This window comes from Camarhynchus parvulus, chromosome 5 (assembly GCF_901933205.1).
Source record: "Camarhynchus parvulus chromosome 5, STF_HiC, whole genome shotgun sequence".
Taxonomy (NCBI): domain Eukaryota; kingdom Metazoa; phylum Chordata; class Aves; order Passeriformes; family Thraupidae; genus Camarhynchus; species Camarhynchus parvulus.
In genome coordinates, this window is record NC_044575.1 from 38,412,340 (window position 1) to 38,433,877 (window position 21,538).

A 21,538-nucleotide genomic window follows, 5' to 3' on the forward strand; every position below is an offset into this window, starting at 1 on the left:
TATTTTGGTAGGCATAATTTTGAGATAGTGTGGTGTACGCTGTTCACTTCTAGAGAGCTGCTTATAAAACAAGTGTTTTCTTCATGAGAATGTGGGGGGAAAGACGTCTTCTTTGATTTCTTTGATTTTGAAAGGTAGTGCAGTTGTTATTTTACATCTCTTCAATTGAGAAGATAAATTGAAAATTCCTATTGACTCCCAACCCTGAAAAGAATGAGAGGGGAGAAAATCATAAAACAAGTAATGGAAGCTAGTCAGATTAAAATTAGCAAAAATAAATGCTTTTTATGTGATGAATTATTTGATGTGGGACTTTCTGCCACACTGGGATTTTTTTTTGAGCAAGTACTTAGCAGCAATTGAAAAGTAATCAGGCAATTAAATGGACAATGAGAAAATTTTTAGTTAGAGTCAAAAAAATCTAAAATTAAGTAGGAAATATCAGCTGTTTCAGGATATAAAACAAGCACTTAAGAAGAGGAGGAATCTTTCACTAATAATTATTCCATATGTCTTCATGATGTGGCTCCCTAATTTGTCTTTTCCTGTGATGCTTCTGATCTTGGCTGTAGTCAGACAGGATATCTGACTGGGTAGATTACTGATCTGCCTTGCTCTATCAGTTCCTGTGCTCATTTACAGTTTTTATGACTACAGAGCACAGAGATTCTTGTTTAATAGGAAATGACATTTCTACAATCTCCTTTAGCAACTAGTCATGGGTCCTATTTATATATAGGATTTTGTATATAAGATTTTAGTCAGTGGTATAGAATGCAAATTCTGAGCATGCTCTGAGTTACATCTCTGGAGAGAGCATCATTATTAAACCTTTTTGAAGATGTCCCTGGTGGCATCTCCATAGAGCAGGTGGCCTGCATGGCACAAGCACACAGAGAGTCAAGAGCCTGTGTCTTATCAGACCATATAATCTAAAAATCACTCAGCCTGTTTTGGTCTCCTGGGGAGATGATGACGATGACACAGGACTCTTATGCTAAAAACTAATTGTTAACCTGCAGAGGACCTCATTCAACACAAATCCCAGCAGAAAAGGGCTGGGTGATGGATATTTCTGGGTAGCAGACCAAGCTCTCGTTTGGTTTTCAACAGACAGTTCTCTGGGTTGCCCCAAGATTTTCATGTCTAGTATCTGGCTTACTTGAAAATAAAGAGCACATTAATTAAAAAAAAAAACCCAACAAACAAAGCTTAAAATTTTTGTTTAATAATGTATGCATATAAAACTGAAAGGAGCAAAGAATTCGTTCCCTGTCTCAGGGCATAAAATGCCCTCACTCTTACCTGTGGTACTTGGGTTTCCTGGAGCATTAAGCAAAGCAGTGGGTGGATAGAAGGTTAAAGGCAGGGGAACAGTGTTGAAAATGAATGCAGCAAGTAAGTAGTATATGGAAAAGGAATGTGGGATTGTATATACATCTGTTGATTGAAACACGGCCAGAAGATCCATGAAGTGACGCATCTTCATTTGCAATGCCACATCCAGTGGTGTCCTCTGTGCCTGAGCATGAGGAAGACATTGGTAGGCTGGAGTGAGTGGGCCACCAGGATGATCAGGGGCTGGAGCACTGGCCCGGTGAGCAGAGGCCAGGGTCTCATTCAGCATGGAGAAGAGGTGATCTCACAGGGACCTGGTAGCTGCCTGCTAGAACATGCAGGGAGGTTACTTGAGAAGATGGAGTCAGGCTGTGGGAGGACAAGAGACAATAATTGTAAATTGATGCAGGAATGTTTCTGACTGGAATCAAGAGAAAACTTTTCCAGCATGGAACAGTCAAGTATTGGAAGGATTGTCAAGAGAGGTTGTGCAGTCTCCATCTGTGGATGTTTTTATGGCTTGACTGGATAAAGCCTTGAGCAGTGTTTCTGTTCTGGACAGAACATTAACTGGAGACCTGTCAAGGGTCTAGCAAATCTGATTCTGTACAATTTTCCTCATATGATATTGTACTGTATGCCTTGTTTGATATGTTCTCTTCTGGTAGATTAAATTTTCGTCACTAAGCACTTTTTCCTTGTATCCTCATTTTATTATACCTCTTCTACTCTGCTGTACCTTCCAAACTCTAAATATATCTGATAATTCCATTGTCACTGGATCATGGAGTCTTCAGAGTTCTCCTGACTTCCAAAGTTTCTTCAGTACCCCTCAACCCTCAGAGCAGTGCTTCCAGTCACCAAATCTGTGGAGACTCTTCATGGCAAAGCAGAGCCAGTGCCTTCTGCTTTCCTTTCTGAGCTGTCCTGTAGAAGGTTTGCTGTCTGCTGTGCTGCAGTGTTCTTTCTTCTGGTAGTGGATGAAAACCAATTCTGTGCTCATTAAAAGATACCAGTCTCGCTGCATTCGGCTTTCATAAGAGAAGTACCTAATGGTAGATGTGGCCTCAGACCCGTGGTATGCATGGACTGTAAATAAACATGAAGGGATTTTTGGAAGCAGATGAGTACCAAAGCTTACTGGGCTACTCTCAGTAGACCGTCTGGAGAAAAAAAGAATGATTTTTTCTTTTGTAATGATGTTTTGTTTGGCTTTATTTCTGGGTTTCAAAAAGCTGGAGTTTCTTCTGGCCTCTACTCTCAGGAGGTATCTTCAGACTCCAATACCCTCTGTATTTCTTGGATTCTTAATATTTTCTTCAAAACTCATCAATACTAAAAGCATGAGGATGTTAGTGAAAAATATTCTCACATTTCCTTTTGGATCTGGGAGGGTATTTTTGGGTATATCTTTTACATCTGCTTTTACAGTTAAGCCTTGCCTAGTTGCCTTTAAGCTTGTTAGCAGTTAAATTGTAATAATTGTAGCAGAACCTACATTGTTTAGATTTTAATACCCATTCCAAATAGCCTTATTTATTACAACTTATTACAGTTTTGTTATCAAGTAGATCAGATTAGCACTAGTCATAGATTCTCTGAGTAATAACAGATTTTTGCTGTTCATTCAAACTTGACTGTCCTAGCATTTGGATGCTGTAAAATCTGTAACATTTCTAAATCGGTGCAAGGTGTCTTGTGACCAGCTTGGAGTTGGTAAAGATGGTTTTGAATTTCCTGAATCCTGGAATTCTGGTCTCTCAGATACTCCTCAGTTCAGGGTATTGCTGCCAGAAGAGTATTGTAGTGGGCAGAACACATGAAACTTCTCAAGTTAAAATGACTTAAATTATACAACTATACCTTAAAATGCTGGAATAAAGCAGGCAGTAAATATACTGGGAAGGATGTGGGTAGGGGTAAGGGTAATAGTTACATGAAGTACCTTTGATTCACACAAAGGAAAAAATAAAATTACGGAGGCAGTTGTGAAGGTTTTCTTCTGCAGCCCACAAACTGCATATTGCTGTTCTTCCATAATTCTGTCTTAACAAAGCCTGAGGCTTTGACCTTGGAACACTGAGATTTCAGTCATTTGCATATATTTAGCTATACAGACTTTTTCCTTGGATTTTTGGGAAGTTTGGAAGTCTTAATGTTATGTGTTGTATCGTACTCATTGCAAAAGGAATCTTGGTTTAAATAATGTGCAAATCAAATAGTATTTTTCAGTCAACACCCATAAATCTTTTCATAGAGACCTTCAATACTGATAATGCATTGTTCTGTCAAGGGCTGCAGTCATCTAAACAGAACAATGTTTCAATAAGGAATCCTGGGATTATAAAACATTTTAAAGATTTAGTCTGCTCTTTAAAGTAAAGACATACTTCTGGACAAATAAATACAGACTACCGTATTATGAGCTCCTTTGATCTAGATATCTCTTTCCATTAAGTTTGTTGACGGAAGTTAAATTTTAAAATTCAGTTCTTCTTCACAGTTCAGGCCATTAGCTAACCTATTGACAAGGGCTAGTTTCTACCTTTTGGAGGTCAAGGAAGCTGTACCCTTCTTGATCCAGTGCTGCAAGCCTCCCTGTAAACAAGCCTTGGTGTCTTCTGATTGGATTTGTGTGCCCTGGCTTGCATAACCATATAGCTTGTATCCCAGCGTTATTAGCCAAAAGGAATATAGGGACTTACATAATCATTACACGATTATTTTTCAGTAACTGTACTGTAAATATGTAATTCTCTCTGCTCCTAATAACTCTTAATCCTCTTGTTTCTATTGGCTCCTGAGCTCAGATTTGGCCGTGGCCTCCATGCCCTGGCCACTGATAAAACTTGAAAAAATTGTTACTCTCAGGGTTCACCTGCTTTGCTCCCAGCAGCAAATACGTGTTCCCCAGTGCAGGCAGGGGCACTGTGTTGTGGGAGCATGCGCAGCACTTCACCTCTGTTCCTTCTGAGAAAGGCCCATTCACCTCCAGAAACCTTTCATACCTGGCTCTCTGTGTATGTTCAGCACAGACCTCTTTGCTGAGCTACTTTGTGCGTTTTATGCCCGAGAATTCTAGTGCAAACAGTTTTGATCTCATTTCTGCATGTTGTTTGAGAAAGAAGATTCTTCCTTGAGATCCTGTGGTGAGAAAATCTAAATTATCAAGAACTCCTGATCCACTGCAGGTGTTGGAAACCAGGAAGAGGTTATTTTCCTTTCGGTACAAGCAAATAGAAGAAGGCCCTTTAGAGTCCTTATAGAAGCACGGCCCTATTCTGCTGTTTAGTTGTGGTATATGTGGGTTTTGGTGGTCAGAACTCTCGCAAGTTGTAGATCTTCCAATGATTATTTGTGCTAGTAAAGTGCCTTTCAGGTATATTTGAAAATATCCTCAACTTGGATGCAAAATTACTTTTCTTACTGCTTTTAATATTAGAAGTGTAACTCGGGTTTTTTTTTATTTCAGCCTTACAAAATAGGTGAAAATAATTTTTCTGTGTTTAATTAGCTGCATGAGTCAGTGCCTGGTCTTAGGTCTTGGCATTTTTGGCATGCAAAATTTTCTTGTGTATTTGACCTTGGCTTTATTGCAGAATAAATATTTTAAGCTGCTAGTTGTGTGTAGTTGGTTTTTTTTTGTCTTTGGTCTGAGTCTAGGGGGCAGACATAAGGAGCACTGAGGGAAGTGAAGTGTATAAACCACAATTAGAATTGCAGTGCACAGGTGTCTGTAGATCTTACACAATTGCCAAGCTATTTGTTTCTCAAATGATAGGGGCTTTGGGAGTGTATTTTGGAGAATAAAGGGAGCAGAAGGCCTTCAATTTGCATGTTAGGATTGTGGGTTTGGTTGTTTGGGATTTTTTGGGGTTTTTTTGGTTTTTTTTTCCAAATCCTGCTTTAAATTCTTCCAGACTTGCTACATCTGATATCTTTACAGATTCGGCATATTGAATGGTTGAAAGTGATCTACTGTGGCTGGGGATGCAGTTTATAACTGCCTTCAGAGAGGAATCAGCATTGAAGAATAAAAATTTCTTGCATAGTATCTTTTCTTTGAGCATCAGTTTAGGTCTTGTGGTTTAAAAATCTGAATGCCAGCATTGAAAATAAGATGACTTGTAATAATATTAAAAAAGAATGACTTTTGCATCAAGGTTATGGGTGAGTTCTGCTGCAGGCCCTCGAGGATCTTTTTGGGAAGAGAGGCATCTTAAATCTCTATGCTAGTCATACACAAAATATTATTGCAATGAAAAAATAGTGACGTGAATAAACAGCAGCTCACAGTACAGGATGCATGATGTATCAGGAGTCCTAGTGTTCACTGTATTTTGCAGTTTAATGCACAATAATATTTTAGTTCTGTATTTGTGTATGCTCCACTCACTGTGTTGGATCTATATTCTTAGGATGTGAGGTTCCATTAAAAAATAAATAATAATGGCAGCCCCCGCTCCCCCCACATGTACTCATTTTCTGTAATATGGTAATGATATCACCGTAGCAGTAATTACGGGTCATCTTCATTTCTTTCATCTCTGCTGCTTCTGATGGCTTCATTCCTTTGACGGAGAAGATTTGGCTCTGGGTGCTGTGATTATTTTGTTAAGCATTATTCGAATAGACAGGAGTGAGAGAAATTAATCAATCCAAATGCAATTAGCATCATGTTTAACCCAGTGATGGACGTCTCAAGGTGAAACAGCCAGGGGAGTTTCAGACATTATTATTCAATCCAGTGGCTCTTATCTAAATTATAATCAAGAGGTTTTTATTGGCTTTGCAGAGAGAAGATGTAACTCTTTCCCTGCTTTGGGGGTCAAAGGGATCAGATCTTTGGCCCTACAAAACATTGGCTGCAGGCAACTCCTAGAATTGGGAGGTACTGTAAGAGTTTACTGTGGTATCAGGATCACTCAGGACAAAATACCTGCACATCTTAGTATCTGTGGCCTGGAACATAAGTTTAGTAGCTCCCTGGTCATTGGCAGGGTTGTCTTTGCCCCTAGCATTTCATTGACTGACTTTGCCTATCTGTATGTGAGTGAATATTGTTTGTAGTTTCAGCATTTGAAGCTCTGTGAACATCACAGCTTGCAACTGAATGCAAGCAGAATGGTAACCTCCTTGCAAGGTAGGAAAATCTGGTTAGGAGAGCAAGGTAAATTATTCTGAGGGAAGAAATCTGATTTTTCTTACAGCAGATATAATGTTAGTATTTATTGATAGCTACAATAACATTTTTGAGGATTTATTAATCTGCAGCAGATATTTTGTCACTGGATAATCCTGAATGATCTCTGAGATCTCTTATCAGGTATAAGATAAAACATGAGTACTACATGTGGAGAAAAACAAGGTGGAAAGAGGTCATGTGAGGATTTCACAGTTCTGGAAGGCATTAGGTATTTGATTACAATTCTTAAGGCTCTAGCTAACACTCACTAAACTGTTTCAATAGTTTAAAACTTTTATCAGTCTCAGCTATTTAGCACTTCTCTGTCAGAGGGGACTGTTCTCATAGCGTACTGGGAGGATCAGCCCATGTGCTCACCTGCTCCGATTCACAGCCTGGCTTTGTGCAAGCTTTCACCTTTGGCATTTCACAACAAGCCATGCCAGACTGTGAGGTACAGCTGATGTAAGGGCACATTGTGCTGTCTCATTCACCAAGGGAAGGACATGATGTTTTGTACCAAGGGGGTGTTATTATTTAAAAATGCTGCAGCGAGACTTGACAGCTCATCTTTCAGAGCCTGAATTCTAGCACAGTTGCTGAATCCTTTTGCATACATCTTGTGCTGGTTTTGGCTGGGGTAGAGTTAATTTTCTCCACAGTGGCTGGTATGGCCCTGTGTTCTGGATTTGTGCTGCACACAGGTTGATAATAGAGATGGTTTTGGTATTGGTGAGCAGAGCCAAGGCCTTTTCTCCTTCCTGTACTGCCGCGCTGGCAAAGTGGCTCGAGATGCATGGAAGGTTGGGAGGAGACAGAGCTGGGATGGGTGATCCAAACTGACCAAAGGGATATTCTAGACCACATGACATTGTGATCAGTGGATAAAGTGGGCGGGAGAAGGAGGAGGAGAGGGATGTTCAGAGTGGTGATGTTTGTCTTCCCAAGTCACCATTATGTGTGAGAGGGCCATGCTTTCCTGGAGATGCTGAACACCTACCTGCCATGGGAAGCAGTGAATCAATTCCTTGTTTTGCTTTGCTTTCTCTGTTAAACTGTCTTAATCCTGACTCACAAATTCCCCAGCTTTTACCCTTCTGATCCTCTCCCTGATTCTAGTGAGGAGTGAGCAAATGGCTGAATAGGGCTTGGTTGCTGGTTGAGGTGAAAGCACAACAATCTGTACTGAGGCTGTGATCCCATCTGTAAGATGGGAATTAAATCACTGTATGTTTCAAGAATATTGTAAGGCTTGATGAACTTTGCCAGTGCTTTGATACTGACTACTGAGAGATGCCATGGTAGTACAGACTTATTCCACCTGGAGGTTTACACTGATTGTGTGGTTTTACCTGAGGACTGTGTTTCAGGAGTGTTATGTGATTGCAGTGATCTTCTGTGTCCGTGTAACAGTTCCCGAAGCACAGCTTGGAGTGTCTGCATGTGCCAGTTGTGCCCCCAGTGAAGGTGACTGACCTTGTTTTCACTAGCCACTGCTCTCCTGAGATGGCAGTTCAACTCTCTCTGAAATTGGGCTTGGGGTAGCATTCACTGGTAAGTATTTGTCCAAGGCCAACAGTCTTCAACTAGCAGCTCATTTGACACTTATATTAGGAAGTAGACAGCAGATAGCAGAGTAATTGAAGCTCTGTCCATGAAGAAAGAGGTGTGAGCTGGTGCCAGGTGGTGAGAGGATTTTGGGGGTCTGGTTTGATATAGATCTGCAGGGACCAGCTTCTATCTCTCTTGACAGAAGTTCAGATTATGCTGTCTGGGTAAAAATATTCTCTTGGTCTTGTCTGTCATATGCCTCTTTTTTCTTTGAGGGCTGTTCAGTAATAATGTCGATCTTAAGTATTTTTGCTGATTTTAAGTTACCGTTTTGCCTTCAACCCTCACCCCTGACTTATTTTTTTATTTTCCTTCCACATGCAGTATTAGTTGACCCCAAATGAAAGGTGTGACTTTGCAGCTGGCTTTCACAAATTCAGTCAAGCAAAAACTCCCACAGTCGTTCACAGGCAGGTTCCTCTAGACCTTTTTTATGTCCTGCCAACTAAGAAAAAGAATCACTGTGTCTTCTTATCCTAACATTGTATCTCAGCACATGAGAAATAATTTCTGATGCAACAGATTCTTGTGATAGAAGGTTAAAAACCAGAGAACTGTTCTGCTGTCTTTCTGCAATTCATATTCTTTGCCATAAAATGGTAATTTGCATTGACAGTGCTTCAGAAATAAACCTTTCTAGTTTTGTTTTCTATGTAGTCCAAGGACACAGCAGTATTTGAGGGTGCATGATTAGTACTTCAAAGGAATCCTTCCATGCTGAAAAACAAGTTCTTTAGCTACCATAAGTACAACTGCATGAGAGAAATAACTGATAAGCTAACAAAGTGTAACAGTGCCTAAAATAGCCTTTTGTAGGCAAGAATGTAGCATTCAAAATGTGACACTGCAAGTCATTTCAGTGCTAAAAACATCACTTGTATTTCTGGGTTTTATTAGTAGCAAGACCTTTAGATTTCAGCAAGGCTACATTTTCAGCTCAGGAGGGATCACAGTCAAATTTGTCCCATAAGTTGTACATCTGGGAGAGAAGCTAAGAAGTGCTTCTTTAGCAAGTGACTTTGTATTAAAATATCGATAATTTGAAGGTACTCACAGACTTTGTTTTGAGGTTTTTAGATAAGCCCAGAAGTGGTAAGCAGTGAAGGTATAATGTTCATGATGAATGTGTGATAAATACAGTTTGTCACATATGTCTTTTACATGGACTTTATCCCCAAGCGTGTTCTGGCCATATTTAAGTGTATATTATGTTTAAGAAATGTGCAAGCATGTGTGTTACTTAGGATTCTCCTGGATGAAAGTTGCTTATATAAGTCACTGTTTTCCTTGCTGATTTTAAAGCAGTAAATCCTTCCATTATTTCCTGGCTCTCCAGACCTTATGACACAATATGTCCTGTGCTGTTATATGTGTGAGAAGGCTTTTTATGGGGAGCAATCAGGCTGGACCCCAATCTCCAGTGCAGTGGTTTTTTTCTAATTAAATTGTCAGTGGAAGGAATATCCGGAACAGCAGTTTTCATTTTCAATTGAGGAAAAAACATTATGAGTCTTTGTCATTTGATTAAAAGTTACTTAACCTTTAAATTGCTACAGATGTAAAGATAGCTCTGAGTTTCCAATGTAATCGCCTCCAAGTTAAAATCAGGAAAATCTTTGTGTAATGAAACCCATATGTCATAGTGAAAGGATGCAAAGCACTGGCAGAGTGGGCTGCTCTAGCAGGAGATTCTGCACCCAATCTTGTTAACCAGGACTGCTTTTGGTAATCCCTCATCTCCTCACTTGTAGGAAATCAATCTGTACCACTGAATCTTTTCAACCAGCAACTATAAAATTTACTGCGGAGAGGCAGCTTGGGGACAATTGTAGTAAAAACGGAGCCTGAGGCAACAAGGCTAAATGTGGGATTGAGGGATTGAAGTTCTAAAGAGGAGATTATATTAAACCTTATTCTGCTCCCCTATCAAGTGGAAATATCTCTTCCTCCTTTCAGCCCCAGCCTTTCCTATCCAGTACCTGTTCTTGAGATCTGCCTGGCAGATCTTTGCCAGGCAGCAAACTTAATTCCTACAGTACAGCATTCTCTGTTAATTATAATAGCCTGATACCATTTTTCAATACATTTATCTGATGGAGTTTATACAAGCACTACTTCCAGAGCAACCAGTGCTATTATCAACCTAAACTGTTTTTTTCTGTGGAGTTCAGTGTCTTCCTTCTCCCTAGTAGGTGGGATTAATTTGTATCCAAGCTATTGCAATGGTATCCAGTCTTGATTTTTCTATTGTAGTAGATGCACAGCATAGGCAAGGTTGTAAATCATGACTTGTCATGCAGATTCATGTTTCTGGTTTGTGCTGCGCAGCCTCTGTAGTATGTGTGTCTGCTGGTACAATGAAACCTGTGCTCAAACCCTCTCTTCCCTTGAAGTCCATGCTTTAAACTACCATTGTAAAGAAAAATCCCTGAGGTTTTCACTATAGTTTTGTCCAACCTTTTAATTAAAAAATCCACCTCTATCTACTATTCAAATGGCTTCTGCTGGTCCCTTGGGTGGTTGCTTAAAGCTGATTTTACCATCTCTCTTAGCCTGCAATCGTATTTGGAATGTGGGTGATGGTTTCTTCATTCACAAGCTCTTCCCTCACTCCAGCAAGCTCCATAAGACCCCAATGGAAATGATATTCCTATTATTAAGAATTCATTTCTCAGAAGCAATACTGAGCAGAGAAGTCCGTTTAATATTAGAGCCTTTTACTGTGCAAAATCCATCAAATCATATTCCAGTGCAGATTAAAAAGAAACAAAGGTGAAGGAATAGCCAAGATGTTTGAAGGCAGTACCATGTAGTAGAAATTTGGCCTGTGTTTACCAGGAATACATGGAACTGTGGTTCTTGGGCAAATAAGAGAAGCAGCTGAAGCAGGGAAGACAAGATTGTTAATGCTTGTGGAAACTTGCCCTTAGTTTGGCTGTGGTTTTTCTGTCAAATGAGGATGTTACTTCCTGGCCATTTTCATACATATACAAAGATAAAAGGTCCTTTTTCTTTCTTGGTTTGGCATCATATCATTAAAAATAAAGCCCTGCTGCAAGCCTGAGTCTGTGAGGAGACGAGGAATACAGAATAGCAGAAGGCTGTCTCCTGCTCCTAATGGGATTTTGTAGCAGCATGTGCGAGTTTGTTTCAGAAGTCAGAAATGAACAGATGTTGGTATAAATTACCTCTGTGTCTGATGTCTTGCAAATTAAAAGCGCGGTTGGCATCACTAAACAATTTCACCAGGTTGGGGGGGGAAGCGGGTGGTGATTATTGTAGCAGGTCGGTAAGAATCTTTAAGCTGCAGCAGAACAGGATAGCAAGGATAAAGGAATGAAGAATAAAATGAGAGGTCTGTGAATTAATCTGAAATGTTAACATCTCCGATGACAAGTGAACAGGCAGGCACGTGCTCTGGAGCAACTTCCAACCCACAGTAATTTCACTCAGCGCACAGAAAGAGTCTGTGCTCTCTGCCTGATTTATAGGGTGCAGCCCTCTTTGGGGGAACAGAATTGTCATGCATTTGTATATCTCCTCTATGGGACTTGCACTCTGGAAAACTTTCCACTTTGTCAACTGCAGTTCAGCTTACGTGCTGTTCTCATTAAGAGTGTTTTAAAACCCTGCACTATTGTTGGAGCAAGGCAGGGAGGTGTCAAAGAACTAAGTACTAAGAATCTATTCCAAACTGAAATTTAAAAAATATTTCCGTTTTATTTAATCATGTTCTTTGGGCATAACAACTTAGTTCCTGACAAAATACCAATCCCCTCTGTTCTTCTGCAGCACCTTCTACCCCTGTGTCACTTCAGCAGCACTTAAAGCATACAGGTTATCTTGGAGTTGGGGAGGTAGAGGTACAAATGAGTACTTTTGTGGTAGCTCGTGCTGTGCATCGGAAGCAGGATCCCAGGTGATATAACTCACAGCTCGAAGCCTGAGGCAAGAAAACAGTGCAAAGATCTGCTTGAACCTGCAGCCAGTCTGAAGCACGTTCCACTCAGGACAGTGGACTTTGCAGCCTACAAGTATCAGTATGTAACAGACAGGTTATATACTCTTAAATACAATTAATTGTTTCACAGGAATTTTGCTGATGACAATACTCGTGATAAAATTTTGTGTAAACAAATTAGAATGTAGTAATTTAAAGAAGAGGCCTTAAGACACAAATTCTAACTTTTATGTAAACAATACCAAAATGTCTTTATCTGGGTGCACACTGAGTATTGTAAGCTGAACATTTTTATTACATTTTAGTTCTGTTCTGACAGATAATCAATAATGTCAAAAGAAAACCCAACATCAACAAATCCACCTCCAGTTTTTATGCGAATCTTAATTTCTGATGTTTGTCTCAGTAGAGAAGTCAGGAGTTGAATGGATAAAACAGAAAATTAATTCCTTTCTCCTTCTAGACTGTCTTTGCGACTAGGTGTGGGAAACATGCATGCTTTCAGCATTTCTGTGAATAAAACCCTCCATGTTTTGATGCTTGCCAGTCCAGCACAAAGCTTACACCTCTATTGAAAAGAAATGGAGGGGCACCAGTGGGAAGATTGTCTTTCTCCAGGCCTCATTTGCTAATGGTGCTGTCTTTGATGCATTGTATTGTTATTGCAAGACAAGAAAGGTATGAGGACTGCTCTGCCAGCTTCTGAGCTTGTGGGTTCTCAAGTCAGAAATGTCTCATGCAGAAAAGTGGCTGTGTAAACCCTGCTGTAATACAGCTACCAGAGATTGATGATACTGAGAGTGAGAGAGAGACATATAAGCCTTGCCTTGCTGTATTAAACATCGAAGGACTGACAACACGGAGAGAAAGAGAAGACCAAAGCTCTATAAACTTTACTTTATTACCCTATCCATAGATGAACTACATTGAAGGAATATAACCCTCATTATATTACAGCATCCAGGGACTGACTGACACTGCTGAGAGAGAGAAAATGCCGCCTAATTTCTGTTGAAGATCACATTATCTAGGGACCAATAATCCTGAAACAGAGAGAGTTCCACAATCTCTGACAGATTATAACATACAGGAGCAATTGTGCTGAGATAGAGTAATGGAGATTTGGATTTCGCCATTCAGAGATGGATAGGACAGGGAAAAGGAGGTGCTGCAAGAGCATAATGCAGTAGGAATAGAAAGCATAGATTGTATGTAATGAGACAGCCTGTGGGAATTATTGCTGAGTTTAGAAGATTCCAGACCATGCCTGCATTTGTAGCATGTCAGGAATTCAAGCTGAAATGCGGTTTTATTTATTTTCCACTTTAATAGGTAAATAAAATAATGCTTGGTTTTGGAACAAGTCCAAATCTAAATTAATTTCTTGTCCTATGGTTAGATTATGCTATACAATTATACAGATTATACTTGTTATATAATTGTTTGAGTTTCTTGGCTTTTTAAAAAATACTGATTTCTTTTTCCTCCCTTGTGATTTCAGCCAGAGAAATGACTCGAGGGAAATTCCTGAACATCCTAGAGAAACCCAAAAAGTAGCTGCATCTAACATTTGGATGAAAATACCCCAACTAAGTAATTTCATGTACTGCAGATCCAGATGAAGCCCAGAAAGTCTAAGAAGAACAAAGCTCTTGCTCTAGACCTTCAGAAGCAAGCATCTCTTTTTGCTTCCACAGCTCATCTCTTTATGGGGGAAATGTACAATATGCACAGGTCACAGGGACTGCAGTTGGTTGCATTGGAATTTGGACTTCATCTGACCATAGGATGTCCAGCAGGAGGACTTGGCCCTGCATGCTGTGACACAGTTACCTGTTTCAATCAGCAGTTCAAAGTGAACAGCCAGTGTCCTTACTCAGCTGCTCTCAGGGCCAGCCTGTTTGAGGTACACAGCAGATCTGACACTGGCCAGTGTCCACCATGAGGCTTTGACCCTTTGGTGTGTCTTTTGTCTGAGATGCAGTGATTTCCTGTGTGCAATGCCTGTGCTGAAGGATTTGAGTGTAGTTTGGGGTGTGGATTGACCAGGAGCACTGGCTCAGCAGGAGCACATGCTTTTAGTGTAGAAGCCAAGTGCAGTCTGCATTAGATTCCAGTTGCCCACTGTCTTCAGAGAAGCACATCTGGTACCCTGAGGAAGAGCTCCAGACCTTTGGTGTGCCAGGAGCTTCATTTCACCTCTGAGTGGTTCTCTAAGTGAAATTGAAACTAACAGACCACGGGGAGTAAGAAGTGTTACTGTGTCTCCAGGAAGATATCCTCACTGAAGCTTTGCCCACTACACAAAGAAACAGCTTTTTCAGTCCTCTGCAATTCTTTGCTTCTTGCAGGGCTAGAAACTGGAAAGAGTTCTAAAGTTGAAAGATGGTAATGTTTTAAGTTATCACTCCAAGAAGTGGCACCAGGACTGTTAGCCACATTGTGAAGATGGTCTGCCTATACAGGATCTCAACTTTCTGAAAATAATGTTTTGTGGTATTTTTAATTGCTTAAAAACCAGCACCTCAAAATTTTCTTCTCCTACAGACCCAGAATTTTTAAGATAGAAACTTCTGTGAGCTGCTCCCTTTTAGAATACTGTGATTACAGTTTAATGCCTTTTTCTTCTGTTCTTGCACTTCTACATATTCACCCCTTGGAAGAGGTATAGAGCATGTTCAGACTTTTTGTTTTATTTAAGAGAATTTTTTTTTCATTCCATCCTTATTTGTTTTCCTAGAAAAAAAAATTTAACCATTAGTATATATGTTCTTTTTTAGGATACAACATAATGTTGAAACATAACATAATGTTATTTTTACCATGCAGACTTTTCAAAATGTGTAATTTCTCAGGCTGTAGTCACATATGAGAGGAGAAATTATTTGGAAATAGTACATGTAACAAGCTGTCCTTACAGCACTGCATTTTTCTGGCTTTGCAGAGAGAGGAGACTCTTTTTGGGTGTGCAATAAAGAGGGGGAGATTTTTTTTTTGATAAAATAGACTTCTGAGTTTTACTGAATTGCTGGGGACCCTTTGGTTTGCAGTCTGTGGTTTTTGGTTATTGCCAGTCAGAACTAGGTTTGTTTTGGACAGCTCTGGTTAACTAAGTTTAAGTAGTTAAGTTCTACATCCTGGAAAGACCCTGCACAAATTTAGACATATCAGGAGCCTGATTTAAGATTTAACAGAGTTATTTCTGTCCTTCACAGTTTATGCAGGGCTGAGCTTAACAGGAACTCCATCCCTTGAGAACATGAGAATTAAGACAGATGAATGAGAAGAGAAGCTGAAAGTGGTAGTTCAGGAACAGAAAAAAAACCCTGTTTGCAAACTGTTGTTGATGTAGCTTTAAGCATTGAATTATAGATTTGGAATGCAAATTTATGTTTGTATACTATATATGTAATATATGTACGCATATATGACATAATGAGATACTTCATCTGTATCACCAGTATTTTATAGAGATTTCTTGGTCCAACACATTAAGGAATTGAGATCTGAAAGGAGGATAAAGCAAAATATATGAAAGCCTGTCCTGGAAGTATATGTGTATTTTCTGATATGTGCAGTAAGAAATTTCAAACTCTAGGTGGTTTTTAGTAACATACACATGTTTTAAAAGAAAACCAAAAAACAAGAAGAAAAATCTCCTTTTGTTATACACAGTAATCATCTTCTATAGGGCAGCCATTAACATATGCTTTAGAATTGTGATATTTTTTGATTTTGTACTTATCATCTCTAGAGGTGAGTCAATGATGTTATTTTTTATTGACAATATTGATATGTAATTTTGTGTGTTAGCCAGAGAAGTTTTTCTGTCTGTTATTGCTTTTTGGTTTAATAATATGCAAATGCAAATCTCAGAGGTTTGTTTGGGTTTCCAAAATAGCCCTCTGAGATGCAAAAGCTTTTCCTTGGCCACTTAGGCAATACTATTCCTCAGGCTCTTCTTTACTTATCTGCATGACACCACCTCAGGGTGTGGCCTGTGGATGTTCCATTCCCATCAGTAAATAAATATTTGTCAATATACAAATGCTACTAAGGGTTTTTGTACCCTTTTGAACCCAATTTTTTTCTTCAGTGCTATCCTTCCTGACATCCATGCAGTTATCTATCTGTACAAGAAAATCTGTGACTTTTTGTTACTGATGGGAATGAAGAGTGTAAGAAAATCAAGATTTGGTAATATTAATCAAGCTGATGCATTGTTTTATAAAGTGTTTTCATGTATTGGTATATTAGATGTTACTCTGAATTTCTTGGAAGTAAACTCAATATTTATTTGGTTCCTTTTAAATGCCAGTGTTACACACATTCAGTTATAAAGGCTGTTCACTTTGGTCTTGGATTATCAAATGCTTTGCTATCTAATCCAACTGAGAAGAAATTCTTGTTTGTTATGTTAATCATTATGAAAATAAAAGTCTGTGTGCACTGGCAGTTGAATAACGTGATATTCCATTTAACTCTGTGTTTTGCCATTACAAAATCAACAATTTTGTAACAGCCCTGTAACTCACAGTTCTCAATTTTGATTAATATTTCCCTCAAAAGATACCTAAGAATGACAGATTAGTGAAAATTGACTAATCCATCTTGGAGGTAACATTTGGACCTTATTCTGGTTTTACTGATTTTTATGTTACATAAAAATGCAAGGTACTGTTACAAGTCAAATCACAAGCCAGTCTTATCTGTAATCTTCTCTTTGCTTATAAACAGTTGTAGAAGGATAGGGAAGGATATAAACAAAAGGCTTACACAGTGATTTTGTATTAGGGTAACTTACACAGCATCCAGCAATCTGTTTTAGTTGAATCTGGTCCACAGTAGACCCTACCCTCCATAAATTTGTCTTAGTCCTAATTTTAATGTACTTCTGACCTGAAAAATGCCCCAGGATAGTGAGTTCCATACTTCAGTTATACAAAGAAAGGTTAAAAATTAAAAAAACCCAAACAAACAAAAAAAGCTTGGGGGGGAAAGTTGTTTTAAATCTGCTGATAATTCCGTTTTGAAACTTTCACTTATTTTATTGTTGGCAACAGTTGTTTGGATTTTTTCTTCCTCACTGTCTGTGCACTACTCATGATTTTTCAGGTTCCACTATGGTTTTTTTTCCTGTGGTTATGTTCACTTTCCTTGTGTTCACAGTGTTCAGTGGTTTGTCTTCTACTACAGCCTGAGCTGGCAGAATCAAAATTGCAGAGTAGTCGTAGTGCAAGCCTACTGTGAAGTGTGAAGCCTAATTGCAGCTCATACTTTGTTACTCCACTGTTTTCTTTCACAGGATCTGGGCCTAAATCTTGTTTTGAGTGTCTCTAAGAACAGAATCATCAGCCAGATTTGCAGCTGATCTCATCCACGTCACCTGCAGTGCTGGGCAAACAATGATTTTTCCAAATCACAGTGACAGTGATGCCAAGCATTCCGTGCTGATGAACTGACACCTGGCAATTCCATTGTCAGCCTATGCAGTATGTGAAAAAGGTACATTTCATCTTTGTCACGTGGTCTAAAATCCTGCCCTCCCAAAAGTTCGGTAACTTCTCATAAACATTTCTGTAGTACTTCTAAACTAATATATATTTTTAGATATATACAATCCAAAGAAAAAGACACCTTGCAAATTAGTGTTGCAGGAAGTCCACAGCGACGCATACTCTCCGCTAGAACCAGCATCATTCAAAAACACCAGAGATACAATCTCTTGTGTAGCACTTCAAGCATCCTCACGTTTGAGTTTCTCCTAGGTAAAAACCTTAGGCAACAAAGGTACTCGTAGTGGAAAATGTGTCATGTCTTTGAGTGAGCTATCTGAACATGGCATGGAAATAATTCACAGAGCATGAAAATAATCCTCACTTCTTAGTGTTGTACCTCCATCTTGATATGCCAGTCTGTACTGACACTTTTGAAAAAGTCATTAAATAATCTTTAGTAGAAGGTGATAATTCATTGAAAGACAATTTTCTAGCAGGTTGTCTCTGTATCTTCAGCCCAGGAAAATTCTAGTTGGACAGAAACTTCTCATGGAGCAACAACTCTGAGCTGGATAAAAATGATTCGAAGAACAAATGCAAATGTTGTAAACACATTTCTGTTACAGCAAAACCTTCCCACCACAGAAATAGCAAAACCCACACCCACTCCTACGTGTACATCCCAGCACATACATCAGCCAGAGTGCCAGATGCATCCAAAAGGTATTGCATGTGTGATGCCAAATATACACTGCCCTGATAAGAGATGCACCTTGGTATTTTTAGAAGGCAAGAAAAGAGGAAAAAAAAAAGTCGAAAAAGAGAGACAAAGAAAATCAAGGATAAGGAAATGAAAAAGGCTGGATCCTTTTGGTTTTACATAATGCTGTTCTTCTTGGAATCAAACCTATTCTAGAAACACGTTATTTCTGCAAGCCAATCTTTACACCAGTGCTTTGAGCTTCTTTCAGGAGGATGTGAAATGCAATATTCTGAACTCAAATCATTGTGGCCAATCATAAAGTGCACATAAAGATAGTTAAAAGGTTAAGTAGTCAAAGATCCAGACGGATCCAGTTGTTACAGAATGTAATCCACATTCTGAATAGAATATGTGCAACAATGCTAGTTTTATTTAGATTTTGCTAGATTTTCAGCATGGCAGCATCCCTTTGCATCTTGACTTCATCATCCACTGAAAGTGCTGGTTTTTAGACTTGACCTTTTCCAACGTGTCTCTTTGAGGAGGATGACTGACTCCAGGCAGCTGATGAGTGTACAGAATAGGCGTTTTCTTGTTGGGTTTGTGTGGTTGACCTCTGCCCTGCCTGCTGATTCCGATAATACAGATCAGTGACCAGTGAAGCCAGAATGCTCCCTGCCTGTCTCTGTTATAGACACCTCAGTAAGGAACAGAAAAGAGGAAGAGGGCTGAGCTTGAAAGCCCTTACTTAATTGCTAGTAGAAAAAATGGGTAATAAGAATGACCTTGCACCTTATTTATTGACCAGATCTCTGTGAGGACAAAGTACTTGACTTGGTTCTGTATCACTTGAAAGGCTGGCTCTGTGGCCCATAGCTGATGAGTAGGTGTAATAATATAGGGTAATTAAATTTTGCACTTGCAGACACTTATATGTGAGGGAGGATTTCCCTCTCAAAAATAACAGGCTCTGTTTTCTTCATAATCACAGAATTTTAAGCTAAATTTGAAGCAGCAGAAATTTGCCATCTTCCACTTACCATGATAGCCCAAAATGCAGGAGGCTATGCATGAAAAGGCAGGAAGAGAGCTCAGCAGCTACATGAGAATGAGGGATGAGACCAGCAGAGCAACCCATATGGGCACAGGTGCTCAGGCTGCCTGGTTTTGTGGCCTTCAGTTTGTTTTCCTCTCTCTGTAGTACAATAACTTTTTAATTGTAGTTAATTTAAATTTTTATATATATATATATATATATATATATATGTATATATGTATGTATGTATATTGATTATCCCAAATTGCCTTTCAGAGAAAACAAGAAAGCAATGGCACCTGTCTTTCTCTTGTACTCTGCATGGATGAGCTTGTCACCCTGTCTTAGGTTTTCCCCCTGCTTTGCACACTGAAGCCAAATAGCACATGTGAAAACGGGACAAATGGCTTCTGTTGAGGCCCATTGTGGGAGGAATCAGGGTGAGCCCTGATTTGCAGAAGGGATCAGTTTGTAATCAGCTGCACAGGAGGAAAATGGATCTGCAGGCTGTGAGTAGCCTTAACAGGATCAGCTGTGATATTTTGCTCAATATGATAATTTTTTATTTTTGTAATCAAAAATTAGGGAAAATGTTTTCCTAAAAAATACTTGGTTGATGATGGTTTCTGAAGAAAGTGCCAGGTCAAAAATTAGAGGCACTATGTGTCTTTCTTTGCCTTATTTTGATAAGAGAGCTTGAGCTGGGATCTCCTACCCACCTCACAACTCTTGTTTTTAATATTTTGTTAGAATCTTTAGAAACCTGTCCTGTGAGACCCAGCACATGTTCCTTTACATTAGAACTGATAGGACCTTGTTTACTGACATGCCTCTTCCCAGCCTGAGCTCTGGGGCAGACCCATGGCAAAGCCTCACTGGAGAAGAGCCCATGCCAGCTGCAGCATTTCTCTAAGGGCAGTTCACAGCAAGCCTCAGCAGAGACTTGAGGCAAATCTTTGCTGTCAGACGTTTGGTTTTGATGGTGCATTTCTGTGTGAAAGCACAAGTACCTGTGAACCAGTGGAGATGACAGAAGATAAGACAGCCTAGAGAGTTGAATTCAAGTTTCCACCATGCAGGTAGACGGTGGAGATGGAGAAAGGATGGAGAAGGCCCATGTCCCCAGCACCGTGGCTGATGCCCGGCTGCTGGCCCTGTGCCACGTAGCTGGGCCCCAGCGCCTGGATGCTTTTCTGGCTGTTTCTCGCCGTCCCCCTTCTCCTGCCGGTGCCCGGGAGGCGGCTCCCTGTCCGTCTGTGGCGCAGGGAGCGCTGGCTGCCGCTCGTTAGAAGAATTCCCCCAAGTCAGACCTATGGTACGAGCCGTGTGAAGCGGAAGACAATTAGGGGCTTATTAGTGTCCTGGGGAGACGTGTAACTTGTGTTGCTGGGACTTACCAAAACAGCGAGAGTCTTACCGGCAAGCTCCAGCCGAGAAAAGACTGAGGGATTGTCTCACCTAATTACGGGGAATGGGCCTCTTTGTGTTTGTGATTCGGTACGGTTGTCCGATCGCTTTTCTCTGGCTGCTGGCTCAGGCCGAGCTGGAAGTGTGCTAATTAGAAGAGAAATGGACGTAGTGATCCTGTCAGCTCTCGTTACCGGCGTGCACAAAGCCGAATATTATTCTGAGGCAGTGTTTTGTGAGTGTCCCTCTTCCAGCTCTCATTAAGGGCAAGGTTGGTGGACGGAGAGGGGACTTGACCACATGGGTTGGCTAATGGAGCACAGTTACCGTTACTGTGCTAATTAACGGGCTCAGGAGGCAAATGTTTCTCCAACCAGCAGTCCCAGCAGCTGCACCTGGTGCTTCCAAAACCCAACCATCTCGCTGGGCAAGCCAGGCAAACACTGTGTGGATGCGGAAGGGGGTTATGTATGATGCATCCATCAGCCATCCAAAAGTGCAGAACCAGTAAAATGGCCATCAGAGAGATGGAAAGGACGTAGTGCTGCAGTAGCAGCAGGTCAAGCTCCAGCAGTCCCCTCTCCCCAGTGACCCTTCACATAGAGCACAATGTGTCAGCTTCTGCCCCTGGAAAGTGAGTAGCAAGGAGAGAGATGAGGAATTGCCAGGACCTCCAGGTGCCACCAAAGAAAGAAATCTCCTGAGAGTTGTTACAATCATCACAGCTCTCAATATGGCCAGGAAGGGGAAAGCTGGAAAGATGAGAGGTGGCATGGATGTGAATCAGACTATCCCTCTC

General features: G+C 40.2%; 1 protein-coding gene across 1 annotated transcript in view; it reads left to right on the forward strand.

Moving 5' to 3' along the window:
• Nucleotides 1-15,526, forward strand: part of LIN52 (lin-52 DREAM MuvB core complex component) — a 39,036-nt gene extending 23,510 nt beyond the window's left edge. The window contains exon 6 of the mRNA XM_030949700.1: nucleotides 13,597-15,526. Within this exon, the coding sequence (XP_030805560.1) occupies nucleotides 13,597-13,652 (56 nt within the window). The 3' untranslated portion in view covers nucleotides 13,653-15,526. The remainder of the gene's footprint in view (nucleotides 1-13,596) is intronic.
• The last annotated feature ends 6,012 nt before the right edge of the window (nucleotides 15,527-21,538 follow it).